The sequence below is a fragment of the Eulemur rufifrons genome, chromosome 7 (genome assembly GCF_041146395.1).
Source record: "Eulemur rufifrons isolate Redbay chromosome 7, OSU_ERuf_1, whole genome shotgun sequence".
Lineage (NCBI taxonomy): Eukaryota > Metazoa > Chordata > Mammalia > Primates > Lemuridae > Eulemur > Eulemur rufifrons.
The window spans coordinates 68,515,377-68,527,882 of record NC_090989.1 but is presented as its reverse complement, the minus strand read 5'-3'; the positions used below and the strand labels follow the sequence as shown (position 1 = coordinate 68,527,882).

Below are 12,506 nucleotides of genomic sequence, written 5' to 3'. Positions count from 1 at the left end.
GAGAAAACAGTTAATTTAGATTGAGAAATGTTTGAGAATGAACGATATTATTATATATGCCTATGCAAAGGAAATTTAAGGAATGTGTAAATGCTGAAAACATCCGTGTCATACCTGAGAAAAAACTTAGTATTTATATGAAAAGAAGAGAACTTTTGAACCTGAAACATAACCGTCACAAAGTAGAAATTATTTCTAACAAATGTTGTATAACTTTACTCTAATAGGCCAAAGAGTGTGGCCAGATGCAGAATAAGTGGCTGATGATAAACATTCAAAATGTACAAGACTTTGCATGCCAGTGCCTCAACCGTGATGTATGGAGCAATGAGGCTGTGAAGAATATTATCCGGGAGCATTTCATTTTCTGGCAGGTGAGAAGGAGAGTTAATCAAAATTTTTATAGCATTTCCTTTTGTAGTATGTGTTGGGAGGAGAAACTGGGTTATAAACTGAAGAAAAATTAATAATTGAATTAAATTATGACATAAAAAAGTAAAACTACCCATAAAGGCTGAAATGGTAAAGGCAAGTGGAAGAGCAGCAATTAAGAATTCCCAAATATAGCAACAAGCTGAATGGGAAAAAAAAAAGAAAAGAAAAAAAGAATTCCCAAGGAAGAAAAAGAAAAAACAAGCCATATAAACCACATAATATTCATATCCCAGAAGAGTTTAAATGTGTTGATAGATTATACAACTGTACTGTTCAGTAGAAATATAATGTAAGCCACATATGTAATTTAAATTTTTCTAGTAGCCACATTGAAAAAGATTAAAAGAAATTGGTGAGATTAATTTTAGTAATATATTTTGTTTAAATCGGTATAGCCATCATATAACTAAGATAAAAATATTAATGAGATGGTTTGCTACTTCAAGACATGGTGTGTATTTTACACTTACAGCACATCTCAGTTTGGACTAGCCACATTTTAAGTGCTTTAATAGCCCCATGTGGCTAGTGGCTACTATACTGGAAAGTGCAGGTATAGAAGATCTTGGAGTAATTGAAAACATTTGGCTAAGGCTTAGATTTTAGCTTGACTTTGTTACTCCCATATGTTCTTAAACATGTCCCTTAGTCCTTCTGGGTCTAAATAATTTTTTTTTTTTTTTTTTAATTGCGAATCTTGCTCTGTTACCTAGGCTGGAGTGCAGGGGTACATTCATAGTGCACAGCAACCTCAAATTCCTGGGCTCAAGCAATCCTCCTGGCTCAGCCTCACAAGTAGCTAAGATTACAGGTGTGCGCCACCATGCCCGGCTAATTTTTTTAAAAAATTTTTTGTAGCGATAGGGTCTTGCTGTGTTGCCCAGGCTGGTTTTGAACTCCTGGCCTCAAGCAGTTCTCCCAGCTTGGCCTCCCAAAGTGCTAGGATTACAGGCATGAGCCACTGTGTCTGGTCCTGTATTTTTATATAAATTAACAAGCTAAGGTTAGATGATCTTGATGATCTTACACCAATTTTTTATTTTATGAAAAATTACGGAAAATAAAACTTAAAAAGAAACTTAATTTGTTCTACTGTAAGATATGCTATTAATGTTTTAATGTGCCTGTTTATGTTTTAGTTTCCTAAATTCAATATTTTTTTAATGGTAAAATTTCTTCTATTTTATTCAGCCAAAAAAAATTTTTTTGGGGGGGAGGGCAAAAAAAGAGGAAGGAAAAAACAAATACTGATTGAGCATCTTTTTGCCTAGCTGGCACTATGCTAAGCACTTGGGCTTATAATCTTAATATATTATGATTTTTTTTAAGATATCTATGATTGAGAGTCAGGAATGACATAGTGACCAGATGGAAGAGCAATACCTCTTTTAAACTGGGAAGGGAGTAGAAATTGTTTATTATAAGTTTCCAGACAGGGACTCAGGGCAGGAACTTGAAAGTGTTTATACCAGATGACCTTCATTTTCTCTTTTACATAGGAGTGAGATCCTGACTCATATACCAAAGGTATATTTGGAGAATTATTTATTGTTGGTGTATGACAGTGTTATAGTTGGATTTTTTTTTAGAGGCTGACTTTTTTTTAATCAATGATTTAACAGGTTTATCATGACAGTGAAGAAGGCCAGAGATACATACAGTTTTATAAACTAGGGGATTTCCCCTATGTTTCCATATTGGACCCACGGACAGGTAAGATTTTTTATCATCTTACAGCCTGTAATCTGTCATTGAACTTTGATTTACCTAAATGATTGGTCTTTAATATTTGACTGGATCTGTTTTCAGAATTGTAATAATTTAGGTGAAGGTTTCTTGTTTATTATCTTTGTAATTATTTAAACATCTGTTGATGTATTTATGAAATCTTCTTCTGGCAACTTTGGAAGATGACAGTATTTTATGTCTGTGCAGTTCTGTTCTTTCAAAGGATATCTGATATGTTTGTCTTATCATTTTATAAGGGATTCCCCTTAGGTTTTCTATCATTAAAATTAAGATTGTTCAGGTACTGGTTGTAATCCCACCAGAGAAGCAGGAGGAGGCGGAACTGGTTTTATTATTCAATGATTGCATTTTATATAGATAATGTTTTGTCTGAATCTCTTCTTCCTAAATACAGCAATAAGTGATTTCAGCAGATAAGGTAGTTACCCTATCATGATGGGTGGGAATCTGTTAGATGGTTTATAATTGATGTATCCTCTAGGTTATAAACATAATATGTTACTTAAGCTGGTAAGGTATAGGGGTATGTGTTCATGGTAAATTTTAATTATGCATATGCTGAAAGAAATAACGAGAATGTTCAAAAAGAATGTAGATTTTATTATGTTTATATATCCTTGTTTTAATCTTTAGGTCAGAAGCTAGTAGAATGGCACCAATTAGATGTATCTTCTTTCTTGGACCAAGTGACAGGATTTCTGGGTGAACATGGGCAACTGGATGGACTTTCTAGCAGTCCCCCCAAAAAATGTGCCCGTTCAGTAAGTATAATTAGGAAGTAGTGATGGACTATTAATTTTACGTAAGCATCTATGTAAAATGTATGATGTTAAGATGGTAAAGATAATGTAAGTAGTGGACAGTTATCACTTATGGCTGTACAGCATCTCAGATATCCTGCTTATATTTTGATAATTTCCCACAAAAGGGGTTCCATCTTTTCAATGAAATCATGAGACTTATATTCCCAGTCTGTTGGCAGCTTGGGTGCAGGCATATGACCTAAGTAAGATCTACATTTAGAAGGAAGCAATGTGAATATGCTGAGAAGAAGGACTGATCTGGCAAGCCTGGTGGTAGAGGCATTCAATTCCTCAGGGGCAGCATTGGAAGGGCTTCTGGTATCCAAGTCTGAACAGCAATGGAAGTGGTGGTATTTTTTCTTTCTTTCTTTTTTTTTTTTTTTGGAAACAGAGTCTTACTCTGTTGCCCGCGCTAGAGTGCCATGGCGTCAGCCTAGCTCACAGCAACCTCAAACTCCTGGGCTTAAGCAATCCTCCTGCCTCAGCCTCCCGAGTAGCTGGGACTACATGCATGCACCACCATGCCCGGCTAATTTTTTCTATATATTTTTAGTTGTCCAGCTAATTTCATTCTATTTTTAGTAGAGACGGGGGTCTCACTCTTGTTCAGGCTGGTCTCGAACTCCTGAGTTCAAACAATCCACCCGCCTCGGCCTCCCAGAGTGCTAGGATTACAGGTGTGAGCCACCACACGCAGCCTCCTTAGAATATTGTATATATGACAATTGTTTTGTCAACAAATAAAGACTGTTTTACTTTCTTTCCAATCTCTATGCCTTTTGTTTCTTTTTCTTGCCTTGTTGGACTGGTTGGGACCTCCAGTACAAAGTTATATAGAAGTACTGAGATTAGACATTCTCATCCTGTTTCTGATATTGGGGTGAAAGCATTCAGTGTTTACCACTAAGTTTGATGTTAGCTATATATTTTTTTCCTTTCCTTTCCTTTCCTTTCCTTTCCTTCCCTTCCCTTCCCTTCCCTTCCCTTTCCCTTTCCCTTTCCCTTTCCCTTTCCCTTTCCCTTTCCCTTCCTTTCCTCTTTTTTCTCTCCCTCCTTCCCTACCCTTCCTCTTTCTTCTATCCTTCCCTCCCTCCCTTTTTCTTTCTTTGACCCCACCCCTGACCCTTATAGATATACTTTACCTGGCTGAGGAAGTTTTCTTCTATTCCTGGTTTACTTGGTTGTTACCATGAGTGGATTTGTCACAGTTTTTTTTATGTGTATTAAGATGATCATGTGGTTTCCTTTTTTTAGTGAATTTCATTGGTTGGTTTTTGTTTTTGGTTTTTTTTTTTTTTTTGAGACAGACTCTCACTCTGTTACCTAGGCTAGAATGCCGTTAGCCTAGCTTACAGCAACCTCAAACTCCTGGGCTCAAGCAATCCTTCTGCCTCAGCCTCCCGAGTAGCTGGGACTACAGGCATGCACCACCATGCCCGGCTAATGTTTTCTATATATTTGTAGTTGTCCAGCTAATTTCTTTCTATTTTTTTCAGTAGAGACAGGGTCTCACTCTTGCTCAGGCTGGTCTCGAACTTCTGAGCTCAAACGATCCGCTTGCCCTGGCCTCCCAAGTACTAGGATTACAGGCGTGAGCCACCGCGCCCAGCCGGTTTTGGTTTTTTAATGTTAAACCAACCTTGCATTCTCTGGCTAAAACCCACTGGGTTATAATGCATTACTCTTTTATATATTGTTGGGTTTGATTTGCTAAAATTTTATCAAGAATTTGTGTTCATGATGGATACTGGTTTATAGTTTTTGAGGGGGGTTCTTTGGTTGTTTTCCTTCCTTGCAATGCCTGTAATGTCTTTGTCTGGTTTTGGTATCAGGTTATTGCTAAACTCAAAATAAACTGAAGTGTTTTTTCCTTTCCTGTTTTCTGCAAGAGTATGTGTAGAATTGATACTATTTCTTCCTTAATGTTTGGTGACATTACCAGTGTGTGTGTGTAAAGTTTTAATACCAATTCAATTTCATTAATAGAAGACTACTCAGATATCTATTTATTCTTGAATGAGCTTTAATAGGTTGTGTCTGTCTAGGGATTTTTCCATTTTACCTAAAAGGGGGAATGTATTGACAGTTCATTATATTCTGTTGTTAATCCTTTAATGACTAAAGAGACTGTAGTTGTCCCCTTTCTTAATGCTGTTGTTGGCAATTTGTGGCTTCTCTTTATTTCCCCGATAGTCTGGCTAGAGGCTTATCAGTTTTAATAATCTTAAAGTACCAAGCCTGGTGCAGTTGCGTACATCTGTAATCCCGGTTACTTGGTAGAGTGAGACAGAATAATCTCTTGAGCCTAGGAGTTTAGGGATGTAGTGTGGTATGATTGCACCACTACACTGGAGTGCAATGTGAATAGCCACTGCACTCCAATCTGAGCAATAAGGAGACCCTTACTTTGGGCTTCGTTGATTTTTTTCCCCCCTATTGTATTTCTGTTTTCTAGGTCATTGATTAATTTCTGCCCTTTTTATTTTTAACTCCTCCCTTTGTTTCCTTCCTTAATTTGGGCTTAATTTTAATCAGGAGAATGAATATTATATAGGAACGTAGCAGTGTCTTTCATGGCTATAATCTTTAAATCCAGCAACATGTTGTACAAAGTTATTGTTATAAATCAACTATACTGTAATACACATAAGCCATTGCATGTCACGTGTCACATAGGTACATCTTCTTGCTTTTTGGGCGTGGTAAATTAGCCCTAAGTTTATTTTAAAAATTTCCTTTAATTTTTTCTATATGATTGGCAGATAGTAAAAGCCAAAAGGAGGTTTCTTTAGTTTTTCAAATTAGCAACACATATATTTTTACCCTTTTATCATGGAAAATTTTAAGCACATGCAAAAATTAAAGGAATTTGTTAAGCCTGTATGTGCTTATTTGAATAATTATTAATAGGTGGCCAGTTTTTCATCTGTGTCCCATCATAGCCACATTATTTTGAAGCCAATCTCAGAATTCATTGTTTTGTTCATTAATACTTTGGCATGTATCTTTAAAAGATAAAGACTGTTTTTTAAAAACACAATCACAGTGCTATTAGTATACCCTTAAACATTAGCAATAATTCCTTAATATCATGAAATAGCCAATGTTCAGCTTTGGGTTATCTTACAAAGTTATTCCTCTATAGTATGTTTGAATCAGGATCTAAATAGGTTCCACTCAAACAATCCATATATTGTGACTCATTCAGTGTAGTGAAATCTGTGACATTTAAACTTTACCAAGGGGGAAACTCCAGAAATTTGCGTTTTTCATTATCATAATGAAAATCTTCATTGTAATTAAGCTTGTGAGAATCTAGTTAATGTTGTCTCCTTTTTATCATTTGGTGTTTTGTTTTGAATGTCAGAGATCTGTTAAATTTTTTGAGAAATGATTAAGAAATTTATATCCATCTTTGTGCCAAAGCAGTGCTAGTTGAAGAATACAGTGGTGAGCAAAGTATACATTCTTCTCTATTGTTTAGTCATTTTAAAGAATAATGTTTTGACTTTACATTATATTTATTTATTTTTATTTTTTTAAGACAGAGTCTCACTCTGTTGCCTGGGCTAGAGTGCCATGGTGTCAGCCTAGCTCATAGCAACCTCAAACTCCTGGGCTCAAGCGATCCTCCTGCCTCAGCCTCCCGAGTAGCTGGGACTACCAGGCATGCGCCACCATGCCCGGCTAATTTTTTATATATATATATTTTTAGTTGTCCAGCTAATTTCTTTCTAATTTTTTTAGTAGAGATGGGGTCTCGCTCTTGCTCAGGCTGGTCTCGAACTCCTGAGCTCAAATGATCCACCTGCCTCGGCCTTCCAGAGAGCTAGGATTATAGGCTTGATACATTATATGTAAAACTTTTAATTCTTGTTTTTTTATGGGCAAGACATAAAATGTTTTCTTGATTTTGTTCATTTTGATGTGAAAAAATACTTGTGCTTGACACATCAATGTGCTAAGTGCTATGACAGTTTTTTATTTTTGTTTTTAATATATCCATTCCAATTTCTGTAAGACAAAGTCCTTTCCCTCAAATAGCTTAAAATTGAGTAGAAGAGGTACATTCAGCAGAAAATAATAGTGGCAAACTATTATATTTCTTATGTCCTGTTTGACTTGACTTTTTTAGTTTAACTTCTTTCTTTTTTTCCACTTGTGTTTTATGACTGCATCTCACAGGAGAGCCTTATAGATGCAAGTGAAGACAGCCAGCTAGAAGCTGCCATCAGAGCCTCCTTGCAGGAGACACATTTTGATTCAACACAGACAAAACAGGATAGCCGCTCAGATGAAGAATCTGAATCTGAACTTTTTTCTGGCAGTGAGGAGTTCATATCCGTTTGTGGCTCCGATGAAGAAGAGGAGGTAGAAAATCTTGCCAAGTCCAGAAAGTCTCCCCATAAAGATTTGGGGCATAGAAAAGAGGAGAACAGAAGGCCACTAACAGAGCCCCCTGCCAGAACTGAGCCTGGAACAGCCACAAACCACCAAGGTTTATCAGCTGTGGATTCAGATATAATAGAGATGTCACCTGAAAAATCAGATGGAATAGTGGAGGGGGCAGATGTAAACGGTAAGGTACATTATAGACTTACTTTTCTTAAGCTTGAGTATAACTGAATGGCTTTATTTATTTATTTAAATTACTCTTCTATTAATCTTCTCTTGTAAGCTCCTGAGGGTTTCTTTATTTTTTTAAAATCCTTCCTTTAGGACCAAAAGCACAGCTGATGTTGCGGTATCCAGATGGAAAAAGGGAACAGATCACTCTTCCAGAGCAAGCTAAATTGCTAGTAAGTATAGACATACCTTAATTTGTGGTTCAGTTCCAGACCACCACAATAAAGTGAGTCACACAAATTTTTTGGTTTCCCAGTGTATATAAAAATGTTCACAAATTGTCTGCATTGATTGACTCTTCTTTTCACAAAAGATTTTTCTGTAGGTTTTTATCAACATGCAATGCTGTTTGATAGCATTTTACCCGCAGTAGAGTTTCTTTCAAAACTGCAGTCAATCCTCTCAAACCCTGCTGCTGCTTTATCAACTAACTTTATGTAATATTCTGAATCTTCTGTTGTAATTTCAAGTATGTTCACAGCATCTTTACTAGGAGTAGATTCCATCTCAAGAAACCACTTTCTTTGCTTGTCCATAAGAAGCAGCTCCTCATTTGTTTTTTTTTTGTTTGTTTGTTTGTTTGTTTGTTTTTGTGTGTGAGTTTTTAAGAAATGGGATCTTGGCCCGATACAGTGGTTCACGTCTGTAATCCTAGCACTTTGGGAGGCTGAGGTAGGAGGATTGCTTGAGGTCAGAAGTTTAGGACCAGCCTGAGCAAAAGCAAGCCTCATCTCTACTAAAAATAGAAAAATTAGCTGGGCATGGTGTCTAATGCCTACTCTGGAGGCTGAGGGAGGAAGATCACTTGAGCCCAGGAGTTTGAGGTTGCAGTGAGCTATGGTCACACCACTACACTCAGCCTGGGGAATAGAGCAAGACCTGGAAAAAAAAAAAAAAAGACCTGGTCTCCAAAAATATTTTTTAAAATGGAGTCTTGCTATGTTGCTCAGGCTAGACTTGAACTCCTGGGCTCAAACAATCCTCCTGCCTCGACCTCCCAAAGTGCTAGGCTTACGGGCATTCACCACAGTGCCCCACTTAGATATTTAGTCTGATCTTTAGTTGGAAACTTAACTGTGGGAAATCTTTTATTTTTATTTTTTTTTTAATTTTCATTTTTTATTTTCCCAAATGCTTATAGTAGAAGCAAGGGAAATCTTAATTCTAATTTGTTTATTTCCTTCCCAGATTATCTTAGGCAAGTCACGTAGGGTGTGTTCCAGTCAAGGCTTTTCTGTTCCATACCTGTATGGAATAGAAACCCAACTGAAATTATTACTTCTGAAAAGGAGGAGTGAGGTTACTTGAAGAGTATAGTGGGCTCCTGGGTTTCCTAGTAGCTGGAACAGCAAAGTGGCTAAGAACCAAGGTTGTTTTTCTTGTGGGACCTGTAGGCTTTCTCTTGTGATTCTCTGCTTGACACCATTCCTTTCTGTATACTGGTGGCTTTTCTTTCCTCCTCAGCTTGCACATGGTCCATCATGGTGATGCTGAGGGCTTGTTCCTCTAAAGTCCACAGCCACTGGGCTTTCTCTCTGTTTTTCAACTGCTAGCAAGGAGAATGAGACTGACTAGCTTAGCTTTGCTATGAATGAATCCTTCTTGGGTCAGGCATACCTGGTCATTACCTGGGGCTGGAGATAATTAGGCTGATTCTTGCAACTGTGTTACTAGAATGCAAGAAGGATCTGCTTGCTGGTGCTAATGCTAAGATCAACTCTCTGGCCTAGTGTTTGGAAAGGAATGGAGATGAGACCATGGAAAGAGCAAGTATAGACCACTTTGTTTTGAGAAGTTTAGTGGTGAAGCTGGAGGGAAGAGTATGCAGTAGTCAGAGGGAAAAAGGTGACTGGAGGGACTGAGCATGTTAAGTCTGATAGAAAGCATCTATAGAGAGGGAGTTGTTGGAGAAACCTGTAAACAAAGGCATATTCTGTCGTGGTATGGTTTCTGAGAAGGCAAGAAGGGATTCAGTGCATAGGTGGCAAGACTGGTCATAGGTAGAATGAAAGACATATCTTCCCTGATAAAAGGATGGAGGGAAAACCGATAAAATGTTTAAAAATGAGAATAGTAATTTTTTAAACTGTGATTGGGTTTATTGGGGATACAGTAATAACCCTGTATATTTCAGTATCACTTAATGGACCTAAGTTATTTGGATACAGATTTATCATCTTCCTGTAGAAATGATTATATTGGCCCCTCCACAAGGACAAGCTTTGGTTTTTTGAAAGAATAACTTATACTTAATATCTCATTTGATGTGGTAAAGAAGTTATGCTTCATTCATTAATATACCCTTTCCTTTTATTTCCATCTAACAGATTTGTCTTTCTCTTGTTTTTCATAGGCTTTGGTGAAACATGTCCAGTCTAAAGGATATCCAAATGAACGTTTTGAACTTCTCACCAACTTCCCTCGAAGGAAACTATCTCATCTGGACTATGACATTACGTTACAAGAGGCAGGCCTTTGTCCTCAAGAGACTGTCTTTGTACAGGAAAGAAATTAACACCATGGCCTGACCTCTCTCAGCTTACCCCCTTTTTCCCTTTTCCTGTGAGATACCATATCACTAAGTATGCATTTTGGCTCATAGGACCATAGAGCCAAAGTTGGGCAAGCAAGTCACCTGCCTTCTCTTTTATTTCTTGTTCTCTCCTTATAATCAGTCTCTTTCTCCCCCCTTTTTTCTCTTTCCTCTCCTGTTTTCTTCCCCTACCCCCAACTTTCTTTCTTTCTTTCTTACCTAATTTGGTGACCAAATGGAAGTGTAAGGATAAGACCTCTCCTAGTACTTGCAGCAGGAAATGTGTGTTCCAATAAGCGATCTCTTGCACGGCACTTTTTTGGGATCAAATGTTAGTTACTCCCCAGATTCTTTTGGCAAAGAATGGCTAGATTCAGAATAAAAACAACCTCCCTTTTTTGTAAGTCCCCATTTTTAGTAAAGAGAAGAAATTCTCTAACACGTTTTGTTTTGTATTGTTCTTCATGTAGGAAATATCACGTAACAAAATGTCTGGGCTTTTGTTTGCATGGAAAAAGCATCCCTTATCATTATTGATCATCATATTTTTAAATTTTTTTTCAAAGGATTCCCATCTTCCCAGCTGTAAGAATTATTTCCATGATATTTGTTATTGGCAGAATTAGTGTTAAATGTGGAGTGTGTAGCGTGGGGTAGCTTTCAGTGCCCTAGTCTGAGACAGTTTTCTTTATTATTACTCTGTTAACTATATTGATCCTGCTGGTCCTTGAATGGACATTTAGTGAGCATATTGTGGTGACTGGAATAGGAAGGTGCTTGCTGTTTTTGCCAGTGCAGCGTATTATTAGTTCCTTTGACCCCTCCATTGTCTGGGTCCACAGTGATCTATAGGAAGACAGCTGGTCAATAATCATTCACAACAGTGGCTTATAATTGTAACCACTACGGTTATTGATTGTCGTATGTTGTTTAAGGCATACTAGGTATGTCCTTGGGGAAAAAGAAAACATGCAGCTGAGAGTTGCTAACCAAGTTCCTTTGGTTAGAAATAATGATTGATTTTTTACCCCTGCTTGGAATAGTCTCTGAAAGGCTCTGGTGACTAAATGAGCATAATTCCTCGTGCTGTTTTCTTTCAAAAGGTATCAAAACTGAAAGCTTCTCTAAGGGGATGATCTTTAAATTTGATTCATGAGAAAAGATGAGTAAGGGTGGTGGTGGTGCTTACCAGTAATCTTCAGATGTTGTGAGTTTTTTCTGCCAGCAAAAGCCGCATTCAAATTGTAGTTAGGGGAAGGTTTTTTCAGTATTATTTAGCAGAGGCCATCGTGAATCTGTATAATACCGTTTACATATCAGTTTCAGTGTGCTCAATTCTTATTTTGAGCTTAAAATAGAGTCCTCTGAAAGGGGGTGGTAATGATTATGGTGGCAAAATCAGAACTTTAACTTGTTGTGAAATCATAACATGGAATGTATCTATTTTGTCAGTTGGGTATTTGGATTGATTCTTCTACTTGAGGAACATAAATTGCTGTTGCACAGAGACCTTTAAGTTCCCATCTACTTTAAGATTGCTCTCTTGGCAACTAAGGGATTTGGGGGGGGGGGGGAAGATGCTACGTATTGCTAGTACACAGTTATAGAATATGGTTTCTAATGGTTGGATTTTGAGGGACCCTCCCTAAAGAATGAGTTATTTATCTCCTCAAGGAAATCATGGAAAATTCTGTTTATTCTTCAGTGAGTCCTTTTGAATTAATGTTCTTACATTTTTTTCTAAGTCTATGTAAGTGCTTATGTATAAGTATATAATTGTATAAATATTTATAAATATATTTATATAATTACAGTTTCATTTATACCTTGAGTCAAAGTTCTCTCTTTAGATTGGTGACTGAGTGCCACTTTGGTGTCTTTTTATAGGCTCTTGAGGCTTAACTAGCAGTTTCAATTTATTGAGGAAACATGGTTTTCATGTTAATTCCTCAGTTGTATCTCTGAACTTGGATAACATACTTGCTATTTGAGGAATAGAGCTGTATTCTATCAAAGGTGCACTGGAGGGTAAAAAATTTGTTGGTAGTGGACAGGGCAGAAATCTAAAAATTAAGGGAGGCACAGGGTAAGAAGTATGGGTATGCTGATCTTTGTGCTCTGATGGCATCCGTCTCCACTCCCAGCAAAGTCACAGCTAAAGCCCAATTGATAAAAAAAATGTGAAGTCAAGAATTTTTCCTCTATTTCATTCTCTTGCCTGCTAGCTTCTCTTGATGAAACATATCCAGAGAACAGGAAACAACATGTTCATTAATGAGAGAATATAGCTCTTTTTGATTCCCTGAGCACTTGCATATTCGTTTATGAGAAACCAAAGTGACTTTTTCCGACTTGGGTTA

At 37.2% G+C, this 12,506-nt stretch overlaps 1 protein-coding gene across 1 annotated transcript in view; it reads left to right on the top strand.

The window, feature by feature from the left end:
* UBXN7 (UBX domain protein 7) overlaps positions 1-11,520 on the top strand; it is a 42,171-nt gene extending 30,651 nt beyond the window's left edge. Inside the window, exons 6-11 of the mRNA XM_069472736.1 lie at positions 228-374; positions 2,058-2,148; positions 2,818-2,945; positions 7,173-7,566; positions 7,707-7,786; positions 9,967-11,520. Coding sequence (XP_069328837.1) covers positions 228-374; positions 2,058-2,148; positions 2,818-2,945; positions 7,173-7,566; positions 7,707-7,786; positions 9,967-10,128 — 1,002 coding nt within the window. The 3' untranslated portion in view covers positions 10,129-11,520. The remainder of the gene's footprint in view (positions 1-227; positions 375-2,057; positions 2,149-2,817; positions 2,946-7,172; positions 7,567-7,706; positions 7,787-9,966) is intronic.
* The last annotated feature ends 986 nt before the right edge of the window (positions 11,521-12,506 follow it).